The sequence below is a fragment of the Dreissena polymorpha genome, chromosome 7 (assembly GCF_020536995.1).
Source record: "Dreissena polymorpha isolate Duluth1 chromosome 7, UMN_Dpol_1.0, whole genome shotgun sequence".
NCBI classification, from domain to species: Eukaryota; Metazoa; Mollusca; class Bivalvia; order Myida; family Dreissenidae; genus Dreissena; species Dreissena polymorpha.
This window is the reverse complement of record NC_068361.1, coordinates 37,717,739-37,741,039: the sequence shown is the minus strand read 5'-3', so window position 1 is coordinate 37,741,039 and position 23,301 is coordinate 37,717,739. Positions and strand designations below refer to the sequence as shown.

Below are 23,301 nucleotides of genomic sequence, written 5' to 3'. Positions count from 1 at the left end.
AATAAAAAAGATTATTTTTGGGAGTTGCTTTAATAATACCTTTTTTTAAATTAAAAAATGTATAGTCAAATAAAATGTCAAACTCATGCTGAATTGTCAGAAAATATACACATAACACATTAAAAATAGATTTAAAGAGTTCTACAACATCCAAATTGTTTAACTTTCTAGTTTCAAAATTAATTTCTGATTTTAAAAAAGATTTATAATATTAGCTCAGTGAAATGCTATTAATGGCATTGGTATTATGGTAAGATAGGTCTATAATAAAATACTGATCGTGTATGACTGGTTATTAATTGCTAATCTAACGAAACAAACAAAAAACAAACAGGAAGTAAACACCAAACCTGTTTAACAAGTGCAATGACAGAGGGTTAAATGGATATGTTAACAAATAAAACCTAAAATAAAAGCATCTTTATTTGCCATTGCCTAACAATCAAATGAGATTGTCCCAACTCAAAAAGTGTTCTGCAAATTAAATAACAAGAGGGCCAAGATGGCCCAAGTTGGCTCACCTGAGAGGAGTCGGTTCATTCTATCTTCACCAAACGTCAAACTTGACCTAGATATTGTCCAGACAAACATCCTGGTCAAGTTTCATCATTATTGAACCAAAACTCTGGCATATGGTGTGTTTTTTGATTTTGTAAGATTTGACCTGGTGACCTATATTTTGAGTTGACCTCCCCTTAACCAAACATCAAACTTTGCTTACAAAAATAAATATTATGACCAAGATTCATAAAATCTGAAACAAAATTGTGTCCTCTAGAGTGTTTACAAGGATTTTGTATAATATAATGAAAATTTGGACAATCTAAGGGCAATAATTATGGCATTAATTATGTGATATATATAAAACCAATCTTTGTACCAAGTTTCATGATGATTGGGCAAAAACTGTGATTTCTAGAGTGTTCACAAGCTTTTTTTAATATATAAATATAAGAAAACTGCCCCCCCCGGCAGCCATGTTATTCAACTGACCGGAACCATTTTCGAACTCAACTCTCATATCAAGGAACAAATGTTCTGACCAAATTTCATGAAAATTGGGCCAAAAATGTGACTTCTAGAGTGTTCACATGTTTTCATTATACAGTCAAACCTGAGAACAGCGGTCAGTCAAGGGAAATGACAAAAGTGACCGTTGTCCACAGGTGACCATTGAATTCGGATCACAATTTTAAGATGGTTTGTCAGTTGGTAGTATTGCTACGTCGTTACCCCACCCAGTTGTTTGCATACAGTGTAAAACAAAGGCTCATTGCCGTTTACTAAGCATAATAAAAGAAATTACTTACGTGTGTTCATTGAATAATACCGAATAATATATTATAGATTGATTTAATTTCATATTGTTAAACTAAAGCTATGTCGTTACCCCACCCAGACGTTTGCATACAGTGTAAAACAAAGGCTCATTGCCGTTTACTAAGCATAATAACAGAAATTACTTACGTGTGTACATTGAATAATACAGAATAATATATTATAAATTGATTTAATTTCATATTGTTAAACTAAAGCAATGACTTTATCAACCCTGGTATTATTGTTTACTCATGCATCTCGTTCATTCAGTAAATAAAGCTTGTCACATGCCGTTGACGTCACGTCCGTACAAGTCTTAAAAGCGGATTCCCTGTCATAAACCGATATTACGGTGTAATTGTACCATTCTAATTCAAAGAAAAAGACGCAAAAATTTTGTTAAAATTTATTTGCTTTTTTAAAAAATTATCCAAAAATGTTATTTTCAAATCGATACTCAATGTTGTAAGTACAATGTACTAATAAGCGGTCATTTAATTAGCGATAATTACTTTAAACTTGTCACAAACTTGTATAATCTCAAAGACAATTACCGCAAAATAGACATACAAATGATCTGCTGTGTTTTTAATTTTGCGCGACTCGCGTGACCGTTGATTTCAGGTCAAACATGAATTTCCGAGTGGAATATAGTGGCCGTTGGCCATTATAGACAGGTGGCCGTTAAATTCAAGTGTAATATAGAGTGTTTTTCGTCGGGGGGATTCCAGACTGACCATTGTCTGCAGGTGACCGGTAAATTCAGGTGGCCGTTAGGTCAGTTTCGACTTTATACATATAGAGAAAAATGCCCCGCCCACTGGCGGCAATGTTTTTTCACCGATCTGAACCATTTTTTAACTCGTCCGAGATATCAATAAAACCAATGTTTTGACCAACTTTCATGATGATTGGGCAAAAATTGTGACTTATAGAGTGCTTACAAGGTTTCTCTATAGCCAAATAAGGAAAACTGCCCTGCCCACTGGCGCCATGTTTTTCAACGGACCGGAACCACTTTTGAACTTGACCAACATATCATTAAGGCAAACATTTTGACAAAGTTACATGAAGATTGGGCATGAAATGTGACTTCTATAGTGTTTACAAGGTTTTTCTTTATTTTGACCTAGTGACCTAGTTTTTTACCCAGCATGACCCAGTTTTGAACTTGATCGAGATATCATTGGGACAAATCTTCTGACCAAGTTTCATGAAGATCGGACATGAAATGTGGCCTCTAGAGTGTTTACAAACCAAATGTGGACGACGGACAGACGGATGGAAGACGGACAAAGACCGGTCACAAAAGCTCACCTGAGCAATCAAGTGAGCTAAAAATAAAATCAGATTTGACATCTTTGCTAATAAAATATTGACCTCTGTGCTTATAAAATATTGACATCAGGGCATATAAATATTGATTTTTGGGCTAATAAAGTTATTGTATTAACTTGACCTCTTCATATAATTGGTCTAATAATTGGTCTAGCGATTGCAACCTCATTTAAAGGGGCCTTTTCACCGATTTTGGCATGTATTGAAGTTTATCATTAAACGTTTTATATTGATAAATGTCATCATTGGATCTAAAAAGCTCCAGTAAAAAAAAACGAGAATAAAATTAAAGAAAGAAAAAAATTAGGCTTTCTAAGCTGTGAAGTAAAGTAGAGCATATTGGGTCAGCGATTTTTTTAGCCCAATTGGAAAAAGTACTGGTACCAGTCCTATTGGGAAAAACAAGCGCAAAAAAACTTTGAAAATGGGAAAATTCTTGTCATGAAGTCTACATATCTGAAATTGGTGTGTTTGATTTTGTTCCCAAATACTTTAAAATTGATAAGTAAGTGTAGTTAAGTTGTCAATATTATATTTACTTAGGTTCACGCCATACAGCTGCATAGGGAAACTAAGTAAATGTTACATTTTATTAAATAATTTTTTTATATGTTTTTTGTTAAACCTTCAATTGGGATTTTATTGACAGCAAATGGGAAACTTGTAGTTTTTTTCTTATTGGGAAAGTGATGTTTTCCGTACATTATAAAGAAGGAAAAAATTCACTGTTACTTGTCTACGGCCCTCTCAAGTATGGAAACCAGTCATAAAAAGCATGACAGCAAGCAAAATAAACTTTATACTATGCATTGACACATTATTCTATACTGCTTAAGTTTAATTAAACAAAAGAAATTACACAAATACAAAGTCTGATTTAACAATATTCAGCAAATACAGGACATTAATTGTTTTAATTAGAGCTTATATATTTTATGATAAGTTACCATATAATTTCAGTTAACGCATTTTGCACTTTTACATATAATATTGTGTGAAATAACAACTTTCAAATCATAACTTAAGTCAGTCAGCAAAATTAACCCATCGCCTGATCGCCAATGCGATGAAAACTCGTCTCTGGCGATAGGAAAATTGAATATAAATCGCCTGAATTGCAATGAAAAAAAAAATCTGAGAAAATAAACCAATAAATAATAAATTTACGCATTTAAGGTGTAAATTTAAACAGTGAAACCCCTTGGTTACTTCCCTTAGTTTTCTATCATTACTGATCTCCCTTAGATGTTAAAGAGAGTGTTAAGTCCGGCTCGCGTATAAAAAATGTTGTAATACTTTAGGTTAACTGAACTTACATTCTACGCCAATAAATGAAATAATAGTGCGAGGGTTTTTATACATTAAGTAAAACGGTTGAATGTGTGTTATTTATAGCTTTGAAATTACAAAATAACCGTAACAATATTTATCATTCATATGATAAGGATCGATCACTGGCTTTGTATTTTTACTGGTAACTACTTGCTGCAGAGATTTACACTTTTATTGTTCTGCTAAGGTCAACAATGTTTAAACTGAAAGCTCCCACCTTTTGCAATCTATAAAAAACGACTTTTGTCGTCTTTCATGATAATGTCACTGTAAATGATTTCAATTTTTTTCTGGCTATGAAAAATGTCCACTGGCTATGACATTTTCAAAGTTTCATAGCCACATTGGCTATGAAGAGAAAAAAGTTAGTTTTGCAGACTGACTTAAGTAAGGGCTTTTTTCCTTCTTTAGCAAGGGCCCTTAAAGGGCCTTTCCCCAAGATAAATGCCCCTTCCCCAAAGACAATTTCTTTAAAATAATGCAATTTCCCCGAATTACAAGCACACAGTCTGATTTTTTTCCCCTTTCCAAATTTTGTTGATAATGTTTTCGCCAAATTGGAAGGCCAGGAACTGTCTCAAAATCTAAAAAAACAACCTGTATGTGTAACAAGAGCTTTGTCACAGGTAAAACAGCATTCCCTACAGGTAAGAGTACGTTTTCAGCGGGATCTTATTTTAAATTTATATGTGTAACCATAGCAACCACAATATAGGCCTAAAGAACAAAAATGCAAACATGTGCATATTCCATATGTCTTTATTTCTACACACCAAGTTTCAGGCGGGACAGTCAGAAAAGTGCATTTTAAAAGTTGAACTTGAAGTGCATTGGGAATCAAAACAGTGGGTAAAAGCTTGAAGATACCAACTCGCAAATGATTTACTGTGGAAGGCGGGTCTCTGCTGTTTATTGCAAAATCATAATTTAAAATAACATGATAATATAAATATTCTTATATTTCATTTTCAAGGCAAACTTTACTGATACACAATAAATTAAGTCAGGAAAAACACTCTTACATATTGAACTTGAAAAAAAGATTTGGGACGATTGAACTTTACCGGTACGCAACACTAAACAACAAACAGCGTGCCCTAACCCTAACCCTTAACACCTAACACAAAACAACAAACGCAACACCTTATAATCCTTTTTATCCTATATATTTCCTTAGTATCAGGGGCTATCGCCCCCAAACCCCAGCTTTGTCGATAGTGGTAAACAACTGCGTACCGGTAAAGTTCAATCTAGCCAACGATTTCACATTAATACTTGCATCTGTCATTTACCAATTAAATGATTAACTTAATCAGTACTGTAGCAAAAGGGTTACTTAGTAACAGATAAACAAACTAGTCAATATAATTGAAGTAAGCATTATACAATAGAAGTTAGAACACATTATGGAGCCTTATGACCTAAAGTTATTCAAATATGTGTGTTACTTAAAAAATCATGGATGACAAGTGAAACACCCAGATGAAATAACTAATCATCCATCTGCAACAAGAACAAAACGTGATCATCTTGGAATTATGAAAAGTCAATTAAATATCTCAAACTCGCATAGCAATACGCATGCGAGATTTCAGTATATGCTTCGATATTGAACAAAATATGTACGGATATAAACGAATTTAAGATTTCGGAACTAACATGAGTGAAAACTGGAGGATAATCTTCGTGACAAGCTGTCAAAATATTGTTTATCCCACCATATTGGAATTTACATGTCGGCTCATGCGCAGTGTAAAAAAAATTGTTTATGTCGTAAAACTAACAGCAACAATGCACCTCTTGTTTTAAAAATAAAACGCTGACGCTTTAAATAAACCATATTTTAATTTACATCTTCATTAATGAAAATAAGCGATAAATTGTATTGTTGTTTACAAATGGAATATTTTATTGTCGTAAAAGCTGATCCGCTTAACTCCCATGTAAAATAAATCATGTTTCGATGTATTTTAGAAGTAAAGAAAATTACGAATAATCATTAAGCATAAGTTTTACTTAAGATAAAATAAATATCAATTAACATATTTCCATCAGATATTCACAAATTCGATTACATTCATAAAATAGCAATTATATTGTGTTAAAGCAATAAAGCAGAACAGCCAATTATAGCAACCTTATTGTTTACAAATGGACTCCGCATTGGTTGAATGTGTGTACACTTCTCCGTGAATATTTTACTGCGTTTTCTTTTGTATGGCAGTGATTTCGAATGAACTTGGTATGACAAGCCAAGAAAATGAAAAGCATCTGGAATCTAGTCATGAGCATAATTTGTACGTGGACAGGCAGCTGCAAAATAAATTGCTCCAAGTGGACGAAGATTCGGATATTGAAGCGTACGAAAATAAACTGTCAAAAAATGGGAGTATCGAGAAAATGTGTTCTAAATCGAAACATCCAGTTTTAAAAGTGGATGATATTGTAGGATGGTTTTCAAGTGCCAAATTTGCTGCCAGACGCACACCTGTACCCGTCAGCTCTTCACGTTCTGAGCAAAGACCCACCAGTACATTGATCCACCCATGGAAAGACTGTCGTTTGAAAAAAGAAAACAGTTTTATGTTCAAGCACTATCTTGAAAATAAAAAATATATCGAACAGTATCGAAATGAGCATGGTTGTCACATTCAACAATACCACTCTGCTGCACAGCTGGGAGAAATGAGACGAATAGCATTTCAGGTGATTTTTGTTCATCCCTTTCTGATACAGCACTACTTCCAAAAAGAAGATTTTGTGCTGGTGCCTTCAGGCTTTTTCCGCCCTATGCCACGGGTCCGAAATTCGGCCCCATTCCCAATGCAAATCTGGTTGTCTTTTTATCAATTGAAAAAAAAATTCCCAATTCCAAAAAAAAAATTTTTTTTTATTTTTTTTATTTTTTTTAACCTTAAAATATATGAGTTAACCTGATCCAGTGTAGAAAATAGAAAGTACTGCATAATTAAATTATTTTTTGCCTTGAATTTGTTTTCAAAACTGTAAAATATGTTAATGATTATTTAAGACTTTCCTTATTTTACTCAAAATCCGGCGCTTCGCGCGATTTTTTTCACCTAAAAAAAGGTCAGGCCTTTTCCCCAAATTCAGATTAAAAAACCTGCACATATTACACATGTTCATAATATTTTGTAAAATTTCAATAATAAGTTATCAAAATAGTCGTTATTTACCAGTTAACAGCTTCTTTGAAATATAAGAAACACTTTTTACATGCGATAATTTTTCCCAATTGAGCCAATTTTGCGATTACTTTATTTCCCAAAATGGGGGTTTTCACGACGCGAAATTCCCAAAATTCCAGTGTGGCGTTTTCCCAAAATGGAGCGGAAAAAGCCTGGCCTTTTGGTTAAGGGGTGAAACTGTAAAAAAAAAGGTGCTCAGTTGGGTGTTAGTAAAATTATTTACATTGTAAGCGTTTACAGGTGGAAAAGGGAGTAAATGACGGCCACGTACAGCAGTAATGGTTTTGAAAACTTCCACTGTGGCTGCCGGTTTTCAAAGTCCACAAATCCTTGTTGAGAGCCAATAGCTGAATAAAACAGTTTCATTATATTTTTATTTATGGTAGAGGTCCTTAGCAATTTTCAACTTATTTAAGCCTTATACTTTTTAAGCGCATATCTTTTCTTGAGAATATGTTAACTCTGTGTCATGAAATACATGTACATTTTAGTCTATAAAATGACACTAAAATACATGTAAAACCCTTGATTCAGTTGCAGTTTCATTTTATTAAATGTAAAATTATTAAATGAACAGATAGATTTATTTGATATCTCATTGGTCGTAGAACAGTCAAGGCATTAAAATGTCTGTGTGATGCATTTATTGCAAGTTTGTCTTTTTAGTCACTTCAATCTTATGTTTATACTTATAGCAGGTCTTTTCGTGACCATTTTGGGAAAAAATGAAATATCGGGATTGGGAAATTTTTTAGCGCAAACACCCCACTGATTTGTTTAACTCTTTATTATAAACAATTAATATATTGTTGAAATACCAGTGCTAAAATTTTTATTATTACCCAATGAGTTTTTATGCCCCCGGTTGAGTGGCATACAGCAGTTGAACTGTCCGTCAGTCAGTATGTCAGTCTGTCCGTCCGTCCGAAAACTTTAATGATCATAACTTTTTCAATATTTAACATAGCAACTTGATATTTGGCATGCATGTGCATCTCATGGATCTGCACATTTTGAGTGGTTAAAGGTGAAGGTCAAGGTCATCCTTCAAGGTAAAATGTCTAATATATGGTGTCTGTCCGTCCGTCCCAAAACTTTAACATTGGCCATAACTTGTTCACTATTGAAGATAGCAACTTGATATTTTGCATGCACATGTATCTCGTGGAGCTGAACATTTTGAGTGGTGAAAGGTGAAGGTCAAGGTCATCCTTCAAGGTCAAATGTCAAATATTCCATCTGTCCGAAAACTTTAACATTGGCCATAACTTTTAAATATTGAACATAGCCACTTCATATCTGGCATGCATGTGTATCTTGTGGAGCTGCACATTCGGAGTGGTTAAAGGTCAAGGTAATCCTTCAAGGTCAAAGGTCAAAAAATAAATAAAATCATTTCTCCTTTTAATCCCTTACTATTTAATCTCTTACTTCTTGTGGAGCTGCACATTTTGAGTGGTGAAAGGTCAAGGTCATCCTTCAAGGTCAAAAGTCAAAAAATACAATCCAAGGGAAGTAATAAGTTATAAAAGGGAGATAATTAATTTCTAAAACTGCCAAATGATATATTGAAATTTTATTTCAAAGTGGCGCAATAGGGGGCATTGCGTTTTCGATAAACAAATCTCTTGTTAAAGTGCACATGTGCTGAAACAATGAGCTTTTTCCAAAAACAATGAGCTTTTTTTGGTTTTCAAATTATTTATAAAAAACTTAAAAAATCAACGCATTTTTAATGATTCATTAACATTTTAATTTCTAAAAGTAACTGTTATAACTTAAAACACATAACATTAACAAGTTTCGAGTTTGTTATAACATCATCCGAGAGCATCAGACAGGCAAGTACATCTACTTTTTTGAACAAATTTGCCTAAATGGCAAAAAACTTATAGTTGGTTAAAATACGAAAGTGAAGGTGACTTGATGTACTTGCCTCGCTGACGCTCTCAGATGATGCTACATGTTTATTACTTTCGGCAACTCCAAATGCAGCCTTCAAAGTTAATTGATCTTGACAGGTTTTTTTTTTTTTGGGTGGTATTTTGACAGTTCAGAAAGCGAAAGCGGATGCGAACGTTTGTATGGTTCTACATCGTCTTATTCAATTTACTAGTTCACGCACAAAGCAGAGAACCAGTAATGAAACGCAGATGCGAATGACGTAGTACACATATAGCCGGTGTTACAGTAAAAATCACCTTTTGCGTTCTGATAAAATGCGGAATTTGGGCCGTGTTACGTATTGACAAGTATCTTTCCAATTTTGTCTTTCTTGAGAATCAATGCGCTTTTTTAGACGCAGATTTTCTTTTTCACATGGGCTTTAGGCAATTTTAATGTGCAAATAACCCAAAACGCACATGAACAATTATCACTGTATACTGTTGTTTTTTTCAAATTGGGATATTCTTTTTACAAATTCGGTTTAGGAATGGGTCCGTTTGACAGATTGTAGATGCACCAGGAAAAGGCCTGTATAGGTTCATCATGTTTTATGTGGTGTATTGGAAATGATATGGAGCTCCCGTTGCAAGTTTGGTTGCAAGTTTTTGTGTTTTGTTTAACCCAGAACTCAGCCATTTACTTGTTTCTCAGAGGTGTAAAAATCTGTTTAAAGACACTAGACCTGCGGGGATACCAGCTGACAAAATCAGGTCACCATTACTTAATGTTCAGTCCCTCTCAGTTTCATGTCTGTTAAAGCCACCTCTTTCAAAACATTATTTTACTCTGCATGAAGTGTGAATATTAAATTGTATTGATATTCTATGTGAGAAAATGAACGTTTTAAATGTAAATATTACCTCGCACACATATTGGCTGGTAGACAAAGTATTTTGTAATCATATGTTACCAGCTCATGTCAATTTTACCAATATTGCACAGATTTTTTTTCATTCAAAATCGGGTCCAGTTATAGGCCTCATTGCCAATTGAAAAAAGTATATATTTTTTCCCAAATAGGAGCTAAAAATTCCCAGTAGACAGTCTGCAATTTTTTTAAATATTTTTTTAGATCACGATATTTTGTTCTTGTCCCATCCATATAAGTTCAACCTTAGTAAATATATATTCTAAATTTTGAAGCATTTTTTAGCAAAACATTTACAACAGTAATATCCAAATTTTAGTTAAAACACTGCAAATTTTCCCAATCCAAAGGGCTCTGGCCCTTTTCCCAAAAAGGTGCAAAAAAACACTGGACAAAGAGGATCATATAATCAAGCATAAAGGTACTGCATGTAGGTACTACAACAGTCTAATGTTGTCACTTCAAGACAAGCACCTGATGCAAACTTATGGTGCTGTGCCTTGACCTGAAATTTTGCACCCAGGTTTCTGAGTTAAACTGTCAGCACAGATTTTTCATTTTTTTTGAAAACAATGCGAAATTGCAAGCTGACGTTATAATATGATATTACAGTATTTACAAATAAATATATATATATTTTTTTTTTCAATACATTGCAGACTACTACTGGTACCCATCAGCCTCCAACTTCCGCCGGTGCCCAGCAGTATGGCTATACACCCTCCAACACCTTCACCAATCCTGGGTTGGCCTCTCATCCCCCTGCCGGAGTGTTCTATTCAAACAGACGAGAGCAACTCGGCTCACTCGTCACCACAAACGGAGTCGGTAATGATCACAACACAAGCCCAAACTGCCAGTGTGGTACAAAAGCGAGCGCCATTGATACATCTAGTCATAAATATAAACTCTCACCGGGTCATTTGACTAGAAATGCTACAAATATGGATTTTAGGACAAACGTTGACTCAGATAATTCGAGTGAATCTGGGGATATCAGGATGAGGACCCCGAGTAGACGGAGTAGTTCAGCGAGTTCAACACGACATCGACAAAAGCCTCCAACAAAAATATCAGTCCCTGCCAACACCAATGCGAGAGCGTATCCGATTCAAGCGTTAACCATGTATGTACATTTATAACCTCTTCTTTATGAGCAGTCTTTGTTTGTTTACAGTGCTTTGTTTTAGTTTTTAAAATATTGCTACACTATAATCATACATACTTTTATCCTTTAAAACTCTTTCGACTTGTCACATACTGGTGTCTCTAATAAAGAGCTGCATAGGTAAATTAACTAAATGTTGCAATAAATTGTTTTTTTTTTTTTTTTAAACCTTCAATTGGGAGATTTTTGGGTCCGCAATTGTGAATTTTTTTCCCCATCGGGAAAGTGCCGTTTTCAATTTAACTTTATAAAGAAGAAATAAAATCACTGACTTGTTAAGAGAGTTTTGATATTTGTGACATTTGTTCACAGCAACATTTCCATTCTCAGACTTACAGTTTAACATCATGTATTCCTAACCTTATGTAAGAAACAAACATCACATTTAAGGTTTTATTTAAATTAATGTTTACAAAATAAGATAAATAAAAATTTTAAACAATTAGGAGACAAACATACAGTACAGTACAGGCAACGTGTACTTTGACAAACGCCACTCGTTGCAGTGTTCATTTTACGGTGTTCGCTTACCAAACGACCCCCGCGATGGGTGTTCAAATAAAATATTTGCGGGGGCCGTTTTCCATAAGGTGGACACCGCGAATCACCGCGGACCCATAATATCTACCGCAGTGTTCATCGTGTTCGCTAGAAATAAATTATTGAACATTAACATAGGTCGGTACCAATTTGCAGAAAGAATCTACCATGCGTTTGAATGTTAAAGGTGTCGTTTGGTGTCTAAAAAATTAACAACGATTACGAACAATCACAATCGATTACCGCATACATGCAAAAATTCCCGTCTCTGTCCATTACCCGATAATCCCGAGATTTCCGATTTCATGCAAATTCTGGTCAATGTTGACGATAAAAGTGTGATAGAAATGCAAAAATCACAAACGTTCACCATATCTCTAAACTATCAAATGAATTTCTGCATATGTTTCTATTTAAAGATTTGATGAAATAAGCGCCCAATCAGAACAGGTGTATTTTAACATTCGTAAATCACCTGACGCCAAGTGTGCGCGTTCTGTAGAGTTCATGTTCTGTTACAAATTGTAGCCACAAATAAATACATGTATATATGCCCATGATATTTTCATTTTCTTTGTTCTAAACCATAAAAAGCGCGCGAAAATTGGCGTGGGTGTATTTATTTTTGCCACAAAATCTTCGTAGCGCAGACAACATTGGGATCTTTTAATTTCAATTTAAAGTTTCGTAGTGAATTTCTTCTCAAGTACCAGGGTAGCTCGCGAATGATTTGGAATTGACATTTCATCTGAATAAAATAAAAATCAAACACGCTGTAGCACGCTATATTTAGATTTCATGCAACATGCACAAGTCATTTTCTGGAAATCGGGAAAAATGAAACCCAATTTTGTGAAAACAAAAAGGGCAATTGCATTGATTAATACCATACAAGTTAATGGTATTGATCATCTCAACACTTAGTTTTAGTTTCCGACTTAACGTACTGCCCGAGTTTAAGTACACATAAAAAATGTGCACATAATATCTACATGTACATGAAGTATATGATTTTATTTTGTACATGTACATTTAAAACGTGTGAATGACCCTCGCAGAAAGGTGTTTACGGTGGCTGCGCAGCATGGCGGTGATCACGGGTGTTCCCGTTAACGATAGCGTGCAATCGCCGCAATTTCGGGTGTTCGCCGAACACCGCGGTCAGTAGCGTGTCCGCCCCCCGCGAAATGTCACCCATCGGGAAAATTGAACACCGCGGACACGTGTTTTTGTCAAAGTACACATTGCCTGTACTGTAGCTTTATATAAATTCTCCATTTATTAATAATATTGTATAATTCTATTTAATATAAAAAAATATCAATTGTAATGGGTATTTCACTGTTTTGATACTTTTTTCAGTAAATAAAATGGTGTGTCATTTATTGTCAGACAAATTTTCGACTGATTAAAATATAAAACATTGTGTGCAATGTTAATCAAATTTTGTCATTAATTGGTTAAAGCATGAACAAATATTTTAATTATTCTCTGATTGTTATTTATTTAAATATTTATGCATGACCTGACTGATTTAAATATAAAACATTGTGGGCAATGTTAATCAAATTTCGTTGTTAATTGGTTATGCATGAACTACATGTATCAACATTCTGTTATCAGATGAATTGCCTACAGTAATTATTCCATTCTAAACTCTGAATGACCGTATAAATCAATAGCTGTAAAATTGCTTTGGCTGTAGGGCCATTGATTGAGATAACCAAAGGAGTATAATGCTAGCGATAAATTGGGAATTGCAAGCTTTATTATCTGAATAATGGATTTATTGCAATCATTTATTATCTGGATCTGTCAGGAAAACATGATTTCGCTTCATTATTGACCCGTTTGATGTTTTTTGTATTTTATTACTCCTAATTAATTAGCATCTTTCTTTCTTATCAAAAGGTTGATAAAGAAAGCTGGCATGTTTATTTAGTGTTTTTATGCTCCCCCCACAAATTTTGTCCAGGCTCTTTCTCAGCAACTAATGACCAGAATTCAATGAAACTTTATGGGAAGCTTCACTACCAAGCGGAGATGTGCATATTATCAGCGGGTTCTGGTCGGATGATTTTTCACAGAGTTATGGCCCTGAAAAATTGTCTATAAAAAAATTCTTGTACCCCCAACTACTGTGCCCTCAAGACGTTTCCTTTTATTAGCTCGACTATTATATATGAAATTTATATAGTGGAGCTATCCTACTCACCCCGGCGTCTGCGTTAGCGTGCAAATGTTAGAGTTTTCGTACTACCCCAAATATTTTCTTTGTCCCTTGACATATTGCTTTCATATTTTGCATACTTGTTTACCAACATGAACCTAACCAATAAACAAGAGCAGACAACTCTATCAAGCATTTTGTCATAATTATTGCCCCTTTTATACTTAGAATATGCAGCAAATGTTAAAGTTTTCGTACTACCCCATTTATTTTCATTGTCCCTTGACATATTGCTTTCATATTTTGCATACTTGTTAACCAACATCACCCCAACCTATAAACAAGAGCAGACAACTCTATCAAGCATTTTGTCATAATCATTGCCCCTTTTATACTTAGAATATGCATATTATTGATAAATCTATGTTAAAGTTTGCGTACTACCCCAAATATTTCCTATATCCTTTGACATATTGCTTTTATATGTTGCATATTGTTTATCAACATGACCCCAACCTATAAACAAGAGCAGACCACTGTATCAAGCATTTTGACATAGTTGTGGCCCCTTTTACGCATAGATAATTGAACACTTAGCTCAAATTGCCATAACTTCTTTATTTATGATCACATTTTATTATTACTTTGACAAAACAACACTTACCTGAATACCACAATGTATTCCACCCAAACAATACCCCACGCCCCTACCCAGAATCCCTTCCCCTCCCCCCCTCAACCTCCCCCCCAATTTTTTTGCTTTAAACATCATCTAATAAATTACCACACCCCACATTATACCCCCCCCCCCCTCTCACCCCCTACCCCCCCCAATTTGTTTTTATAAATTTTTCTTAAACATCATCTAATAAATTACCACACCCCACATTATACCCCCCTCTCGCCCCCCTACTCCCCCCCCCCTACACCCCCCCCCCAAAGTTTTGTTTTATTTTTTTTCCTTTTTTTTATTTTTGAAAAATCTTCTAATAAATTATTGAATATGAACAATTTCCCCATGATGGCTTACATTATACTGTCAAGCACTCGAATAGTCGAGTGCACTGTCTTCTGACAGCTCTTGTCTGAATACATAGTGCAATATTGTGACAAAAAAAACCTTTGGGGAGCATCACCCGTCTCCGACGGGTTTTTTTTAAGGTAAATTTTGGAACCAAACTGGCCATATTATCCCTAAATGCCTTATGGTATTCATTTCCTGTAAATTATCAGGTTTTTTCCTTGCATATATATGGGTCTGTTAATAACGGATCCATTCCCAACGCAAAATTGTATTTTTTTTATCAAAATTAGAAAAAAATCCAAATTTTTTATTTATTTTTAAATAAATGTCAAATGATAATTATATATTGCAATTTTTAATCAATAACATCTATTTAAGTATGTAATTATAATTTATATGATTTTTTTTATAAATTCCCAATCCCCAACAAATGCATATTTCCCAAAACGGTATAGGAAAAGGCTAGTGATTATGTTTAACGGTATAGGAAAAGGCTTGATTATGTATTTTGAAATTTCAATTGATGAAAATAAGCTGTATCATACTGGTACTGAAAAAACTGACTCATCAATAAAAGAATGAAAACCTAGTAATTTATTTATCAAAGCTAGATTTTTGTGTAATCTTAATCAATAATTTTAGCTGAAAATGTGTCATTGTAGTTAATATATGTTATATAATTTTATATATAAGGGCTCATGTGAAAAAAAACATTCAAATTCACCATCTGACGGGAAAGGTGTAAAAAGAAGTATTTACATGTAATAAATAATTCATTCTTTCAGATATTAGTGAGCCTGAATTCATTGCTTAAACCTTAAAGCACTGGAGCCGAATTTTAAAGGCCTTTGCAAACAGTTTGGATCCAGATGAGACGCCACAGAACGTGGCGTCTCATCAGGATCCAAACTGTTTGCTATTCTGATAGTATTCTTTGAAAAAAATCGAAGAAAATGCTAATTTTAGAAATTCAGCAGACGACATTTTAGCAGACGACAAATTTCCCAGCATGCAAAGGGTTAATTATGCTATTTGCAATTTTTGTATGGTTAAAAATTTTTGCAAGTTATCCATGCTTTGGAGTTTTGTAAAGTAGGAACAGTATGGTATGAACATTCAAAATACTTGCTTCTTTGGATCATAGTTTTTCTATTTTAAAAATATGTATGAACCAAAGCATGTAAGAATGACACAAAGATTTGTAAATTTACACAACTGAACTTTCAGATTTCAATTCCAATGATAATATTTGTGTTGAATGTTTACCTCTCACATTTTGAAGTGCAAAATAAACAATCATATCCCAGGGAAAAGATAAAAGTAAACAAAAAGTAATAAACTTACTATATTATGTATTTGTCCAGATACCATAAAACTGTCAGTCACCGGTTTATAAGTAGGTGTTTCACATTTGACCAAAATTGGCAAATTTGTTAATAGGCACTTAGAGTGCACGTCAGTATGGTCACAATTTGAAAAGTAATGGAAAATTAAAAAGCTGCAAATAAAGCCAACTACCTAAAAGAATAATCTGTCAAAACCACAATTTTGTATGTGAGTAGACAAATTTAATCAGATATTATCTACCACTTGATTTTTCACAAAAATGTACCTTGACTTACATTTGATAAAAAAAAATTATAAAAATAGATTTCAGAGATTCATTGATTCAATCCTTATACAGTAGATTCCACTTAATTGAATATCGGATAATCGAATAATTAGGTTAATTGAATAGAAATTGAAAACACCTAACCATTTGCATCTCTTCCCCTTGTAAAAAATCGACACATTCTGATAGGAAATATGGCGTATTTTGGTTAATTGAATAGCCAATTTTCTATTGCACAGGCTATAATCCACACTTTAATCCAGCAAAGAATGTCATAAATATCCAAGGATACGCATCGTATCGACGATTTTGACAAACACGCTCAATTGACTGCCTTTGTTTTCATTTCACACCATGCATTTATGCAGCGTCTGTCAAGCGTCACGTGACTAACAGGTGTAGTATGCGAGCAAGTACAATGCAAACACTGGAGTGTCCGGTGTGCAGTCAGGTGCGAACTTTCGAATGCAAACTGTCGAGAAACACACTTCAAGTAACAGTTTGTTGTCGCTTAGAAACGATTAAAGAGTGTGTTGCTGATTAGAAACAAACTGTTGACGTGTCTTGCTCGACAGTTTGCAAATAGGTGATGGAATGTTACACTATATTCTCAGTTTGTGTATATAAACCTACACAACTGCGTCACAGTAAATCATATCTAAACATGATGTTGAACAATCAAAAACGCGCACATTTGTCAAAACATCGCAGTCTTAACACTGCTGATCATGTTTTAACAATAACCAAAATAAAATCCAGTATTGACCAGATTTTCCGGTAAGTCAGTACACAGTACATTATCTGTTTCAATACTAAACTACCTGAAAGAGCGTAACGTCAAAGATACAGCATTCTCCTCTCTACAAAGTTTTCCTTCAACAGTGTATATACACCCACGCTAATTTTTGCGTGCTTTTTACCACAACAATACATGAGCAATAGATGTTGCTAGAGTAAGCAATAAAATGAATATGGGGAAAATTATTACACGCACCGTATGGCGTGACATTGTACATTGCCGCATAGTTTACGCTAGTTTTTTGTTTGGGGCAAAGGAAATACATGTGGACGTTTTATTTAAAGCTAGAAAGTGTGTTTTGGATTACAAAATTTGTATTCTCATTTGGGAATTCAACAGAACATTTATATTATTTTTATAATGGATTCAATATTTAATTCCAATATTAACTTACGTGTCGAAACGATGTTTTGATTATGTATGAAAAGCACAGTTTCCAGGAGGATTACACCCGGTTAGTGATAACATTTGAAATATAACTGATTACAGTACACTCCACGCGTTTTCCCCAAAAAACGCGCTCCCTCCGCGGGGTTTTTCTGCTAGCGAGTGTTCACGCGGCGTTGGAAGAGCGAGGTGAACTCGATAAAACGCTCGGCGTTACGCCGCGTTCGCTAATTCCCGCGGCGTGTATTACTTTAGGCTAGTCGGTAAATGCAGACACCTTCCGTTCTTATCAGTGATCGCCGCGCAACGCCGCGTTAGCAGTGTGCTACTGGGCATGCCAAAAAATAAAAACATTGTTATAATAAATTGTTTAAATACTGTAGTACATGTATAAAAAGATAATTGTATAGAAAATTAATACGTATAAAAATTATGTTTTTTAATTCACAGGTACGTCTACAATATGAATTAGTCTAATATAATACATTTGACAAATTAATATTTAAATCATAACACATACGACACAAGAATAAATGTTCCGTAAAATTTACAAATGAGAATAATAATTAGTAATCCGAAACACACTACGATTTTTAATTGTTAACACGACGTTTACAAATGCTTCCAATATACAGTCATGTATAATTCCCGACAAAAGCGCGCGAAAATTATGCTGCAATGTACAAGGTCAAGGTACAATGTATACTCCTGCAAAGCGTGCGTGTATTGATTTTTTTTATACAAACTTTGTAGCGCAGAGAACATTGTTGATTTCGGTTAAAAGTTTCTTTGGTATTTATTAACGAAATTATATCGCGAATAAGTTGATATTTCCTCTAAAATAATTTCAAATCGAACACGCCGAATCTTTATCGTTACGGTATTTTAGTAGAGTAATTATTTTAACACTAATTGTACTGTAAACTGATTACAGAAGACATCTGGGCGGAACTGGATTTTAAGTGTTTGACGTTATGAAAACACGCAAAGCTTGTCTACTGACCTATTGTGTAGACTGCTGTATTCGGTGTTTTGACAAAAGGGATTAACATGTGTGAATGTCACTCTGCCGATTTGGTCCATAATTACTGGTAAACATTGTTTTGAATGTCGACGCAACAAGAATACAACTGTGAATATTAAATGCAATTATCAACTCAATAGTTACCACCTTTTAGCAATCAATGGAATAACCTACAAACAAAGAGAAAATCAATGCATTAGCGAGCAGAGAATAGACTTTGTTCCGACAATTAAAACCATTCCTTATGCATTCGTTGAACGTGTTTACTTGAGTGAGTTATGCCTTTAGACAGGAAGCGGCTTTTCTTTGATTACGTCAAACTGTCAATTCACACAGATTTGCGAGATTTGTAGGGTCCTTGGTCATTTGTATACATGTTCATTATAGAAAATCACCTGCTAACATGAAAACTTTGGATTAAATTATCAAAATAAAAACAATGTTGCAAACTGTGTTTATATTAATTGGTAAGTATTAGTTAAAAGACGACGTTTTGTGTGTCGTAAATCAACGAGTTTTCTATACAACCACAACTACTTCTACAACCACGTCGGGATCGATCTATCTTGTTTGTTTTTTTTAATTGTAAATATTATACTACATGTACATGTATGTACTTGTAATAAATGTAATTTTATTTGAAAATCAGGAAGTCAAACAAAATTAAATTGATCGTTATCTCGTAAAACGCGGAGTTTCCCCTGCGTTGCCAACGCCGAGGGCCGCCGCGTCGGTTTATCAGTTTTGCCGATCGTTAACCGCCGCGTCCAAAATCATGCAAACGCCGCGTATAGCGGGATTTTCTTAATCTCCCTCCGATCGAAACCCGCGGAGTATGGAGGGAAATTGGGGAAAACGCGTGGAGTGTACTGTACGTATAATTGAATACTCCGGATAATTGAATATGCGGATGTGACAAATGGGCTATTCAATTAAGCGAAATCTACTGTACATGTAAATCTCATAACTTGCCAAAATTATTGGTAAAATCTCAGAGACTTTTCCAGCCAGAGTGGGAAAAGGAGTCTTAATAATATATTAGGCCAATTATTTTTTTATGCCCCCGGATCGAAAGATCGGGGATATATTGTTTTTGGCCTGTCTGTCATTGTGTGTGTGTGTGTGTCCCAAAACTTTAACCAAAACATTAACCTTCTTCATAACTTTTGCAATATTGAATGCAGCAATTTGATACGGCATGCATGTCTATCTCATGGAGCTGCACATTTTGAATGGTGAATGGTCAAGGTCAGATTCATCCTTCAAGGTCAAAGGTCAAAAAAATAAATTCAAAAACTTTAACCAAAACTTTAACCTTCTTCATAACTTTTGCAATATTAAACGTAGCAACTTGATATTTGGCATGCATGTGTATCTCGTGGAGCTGCACATTTTGAGCGGTGAAAGGTCAATGTCATCCTTCAAGGTCAAAGGTCAGAAAAATAAATTCAAAGCAGCGCATTAGGGGGCATTGTGTTTCTGACAAACACATCTCTTGTTTAATCGATAAAATGGCAAATTTGGGAATCTTTTATCGACGAAGAGTACCAAATTGGCATTTTTTATCAACAAATATTGACACATCAGGACAAAATCATATCAATTATAGATATATACTTTACTAGATGTTTATGAAATAAAATTAAGATACATTATTCATTTGACACTTCTTATACCTTAAACTTTAAACCAAAGCTGCCAAAAGCATCATTTCTGGATGCTCTGGTGTTAAATTGTAAAATCATTCTGACAATAATTGTGTCTATAATAGCTTCATATTGTGCCTTTCATGTTTTCAGCTTTATGTCAGAGCTATATCTTTTTTTTAATCAAGGTCATTTTATGTTCTCTTTCCCATGTTCCGTCCTCATGTATTCTGTTGAAACTAAATATTGCTATTAATTCTTCTTTATCACAGCAGATAAGGTATTTTCTGAACACTAAGCTTCGTAAAATATAATCATACGCCTGAAGCAGATTCAAAAGCCTGCTGTAATCTTAACAGCATTGGCAATATCTAGATTAAGATTAGTAAATTAATTTGAACATTATACCACATTAAATAATACCGATACTAGAGGCTTTAAAGTCGAACACTACTATCAGCTTTATGTCAACTTATTGATTAAGTTTTTGAATGAAAATCTTTCAATTGTATTCCATTGGTCTCATACAACTTGTAGCCATATGTTAATGCAGTCATTATTACTCCACATAGCTCAATTAACTTCCTTAGATGTAAGTCACTTTGATATCCTGGATATAGCCGTTATTCTAAATTTGACTTCTCAGTGTTTTTTTGTGTTTTTTATTTTAGATCTCAACATTTTGTTCATCTCCCATCCAGCCATATAAGTTCAACTTAAGTAAAATTAATGCTAAAAACACTTCTATTCTTAATTTGAAGCATTTTTTAGCAAAACAGCAACAACACTAATTTCCTAAATTAAGTCCCAATTCGAAGGGACCCGTCCCCAGGCGTTTTGACTAAAATGGGAAATAAGCGTTGTTGCTGTTTTGCTAAAACATGCTTCAAATTGAGAATATAAGTTTTTTTGGTATTGTTTTTACTAAGGTTAAACTTATGGCTGGATGGGAGATGAACAAAATGTTGAATCTAAAAAATAAAAAAAAATAATTTTTAGCTCGGCTGTTTTCAGAAAAAACCGGAGGTAGTGTCATAGCCAGCTCATCGTGTCCGCCGTCGTGTCCGCCGTCCACATCGTGCCAAAACCTTAACATTTTGTCAAGGTTTTGAACATTGGCTCTAAAATCAAAGTGCTTCCACCTACAAATTTGAAACTTCATAGCTGCACCTTGATGAGTTCTACACGCCACACCCATATTTAGGTCACTAGGTCAAAGGTCAAGGTCACTGTGACCTCTAAAAAAAATCTGACAAGCTTTCATTTCTTCAAAAATGATGCACCCGCAGCGGAGCTGTAGATTGCCATGAATTTATACAAAATAATAAAATGATCTATACATTGGTTGAATGCTCTGAATAATACCAGTTTTCTAATAATTTCATATCTGATCCATTTGAATGGACATCTTACTATACACGTCAAATGATAGATCTATGCAAGTTTAATAAGCATGTCAGGGTTGCATTGTCTCGATTAAAAAAATCTTTGCACTTAATATTCGTATTCATCTTACTCCAGGATTTTTGAAATGGCTAGCGTTTATTTTTTTGTAGACAAAAGTTGTGCCAGGGTACTTTCACAGCCTGATAATCATTGTAAAGATTACATTCAGAGTCAAATAATGGCTTTTGTATTGTTAAGGTATTGTAATAGTTTTGTATTTGTACCTTATAATTATGGGTATTTTATGTGCACTTTTAGTATTTTTATGCTCCCCCAAAATTTATTTTGGGGGGAGCATATAGTCGCCGCTTCGTCTGTCCGTGTGTGCGTCTGTCTGTCTGTCAGTCAGTGCACAATTTTTGTCCGGGCTATTTCTCAGCAACTAATGACTGGAATTCAATGCAGTGATTTTTTTTGCTTTTATTTGTTACAGCTTGTGCCATTTGAATTGGGAAAATTAGCGCGATAAACCATGAAATTGGGGAAAATAGTGCGATAAACTATGAAATTGGGAAGAATTAAGCATCATAAATATGATTATAAGTAACAGAATTAGAAATGTTTTTAAGTGCATGTTCAGGGGGTTTTCTAGCCATTTTGGAAAAAGGAGTCTGGTCAAATTGGAATTGTTTTAATTGATAAAAGTGGCAAATTTTGGAATTATTTATCAACAAAAAGGACTAAATTAAAGTTATATATTTTGTAGGATGTTAAAATAAAAAGTTTAGATCTAGAGATAAGAAATCATGAGTCATAACAGACTTCTTTCTTTAAAAAAAAAAATGTTTTTTTTTTTTTTGTTTTTTTGGAAATTGGGCTTTTTTTGGGAAATTTTGCTAAGCTTTTTGGGAAAAAACGTTGATTTTCGCGATTGGGATGCAGCCGAAAATTTGCGGTAATTTTTAGCCAAAAAATCACTGCAATGAATTTTTATGGGAAGCTTCACAACCAAGAGGAGATGTGCATTATTATCAGCGGGTTCTGGTTGGATGATTTTTCACAGAGTAATGGCCCTTTGACATTTTCTATAAAAAAAAATTTGTCCCCCCAACTACTGTGCCCTCAAGACGTTTCCTTTTATCTGAATATATACAGTGCAATATTGTGACAAAAAAAACCTTTGGGGAGCATCACCCGTCTCCGAATTTAGAAGCTGTTTTTTTGTAGCACATTCTTTTCATTTATTGACATGTAATTGCACTTAAAGATGTCCAGGAGGATAATAAATCATTCCTGATTTTTATTTTTTTCATAAATATACTCATGCTATAGTTATTTGTTTGATTAAAGATCTAAAAAACACATGCATGACACATTTATAAAGGCACTCAATGCACATGGATTTAATTTATATGGCAAAGTAAAACTTTTTTATACTAGAGGTATGAAACATGGCTCTTGGTATTTTCTAATCACATGTTACCAGCTAATTTAAATTTTACCAATACTACATGTACATGTATATTTATAA

At 34.1% G+C, this 23,301-nt stretch overlaps 3 protein-coding genes across 13 annotated transcripts in view; 1 reads left to right on the top strand and 2 right to left on the bottom strand.

Annotated features, from left to right (window-relative positions):
• LOC127839049 (phosphatidylinositol polyphosphate 5-phosphatase type IV-like) overlaps nucleotides 1-16,373 on the bottom strand; it is a 52,766-nt gene extending 36,393 nt beyond the window's left edge. Inside the window, exons 1-2 of one of the 4 annotated variants that reach the window (XM_052367208.1) lie at nucleotides 5,650-5,724; nucleotides 522-568 (exon numbers count right to left, since the gene is read on the bottom strand). The gene's annotated coding sequence lies outside the window, so the exon portion shown is untranslated. Of the gene's footprint in view, nucleotides 1-521; nucleotides 569-4,861; nucleotides 4,896-5,649; nucleotides 5,742-16,260 lie in introns of those variants that run through there. The other 3 variants (XM_052367207.1, XM_052367209.1, XM_052367206.1) reach the window with 3 other exon arrangements.
• The window catches only part of LOC127839058 (uncharacterized), a 311,917-nt gene that overhangs the window by 100,400 nt on the left and 188,216 nt on the right, over nucleotides 1-23,301 (bottom strand). The gene's annotated exons all lie outside the window — the stretch shown is intronic.
• The window catches only part of LOC127839052 (uncharacterized), a 63,913-nt gene continuing 46,623 nt past the window's right edge, over nucleotides 6,012-23,301 (top strand). The window contains exons 1-2 of one of the 7 annotated variants that reach the window (XM_052367218.1): nucleotides 6,012-6,696; nucleotides 10,674-11,140. In XM_052367218.1, coding sequence (XP_052223178.1) covers nucleotides 6,208-6,696; nucleotides 10,674-11,140 — 956 coding nt within the window. In that variant the 5' untranslated portion in view covers nucleotides 6,012-6,207. The remainder of the gene's footprint in view (nucleotides 6,697-10,673; nucleotides 11,141-23,301) is intronic. The other 6 variants (XM_052367211.1, XM_052367212.1, XM_052367213.1 and 3 more) reach the window with 6 other exon arrangements.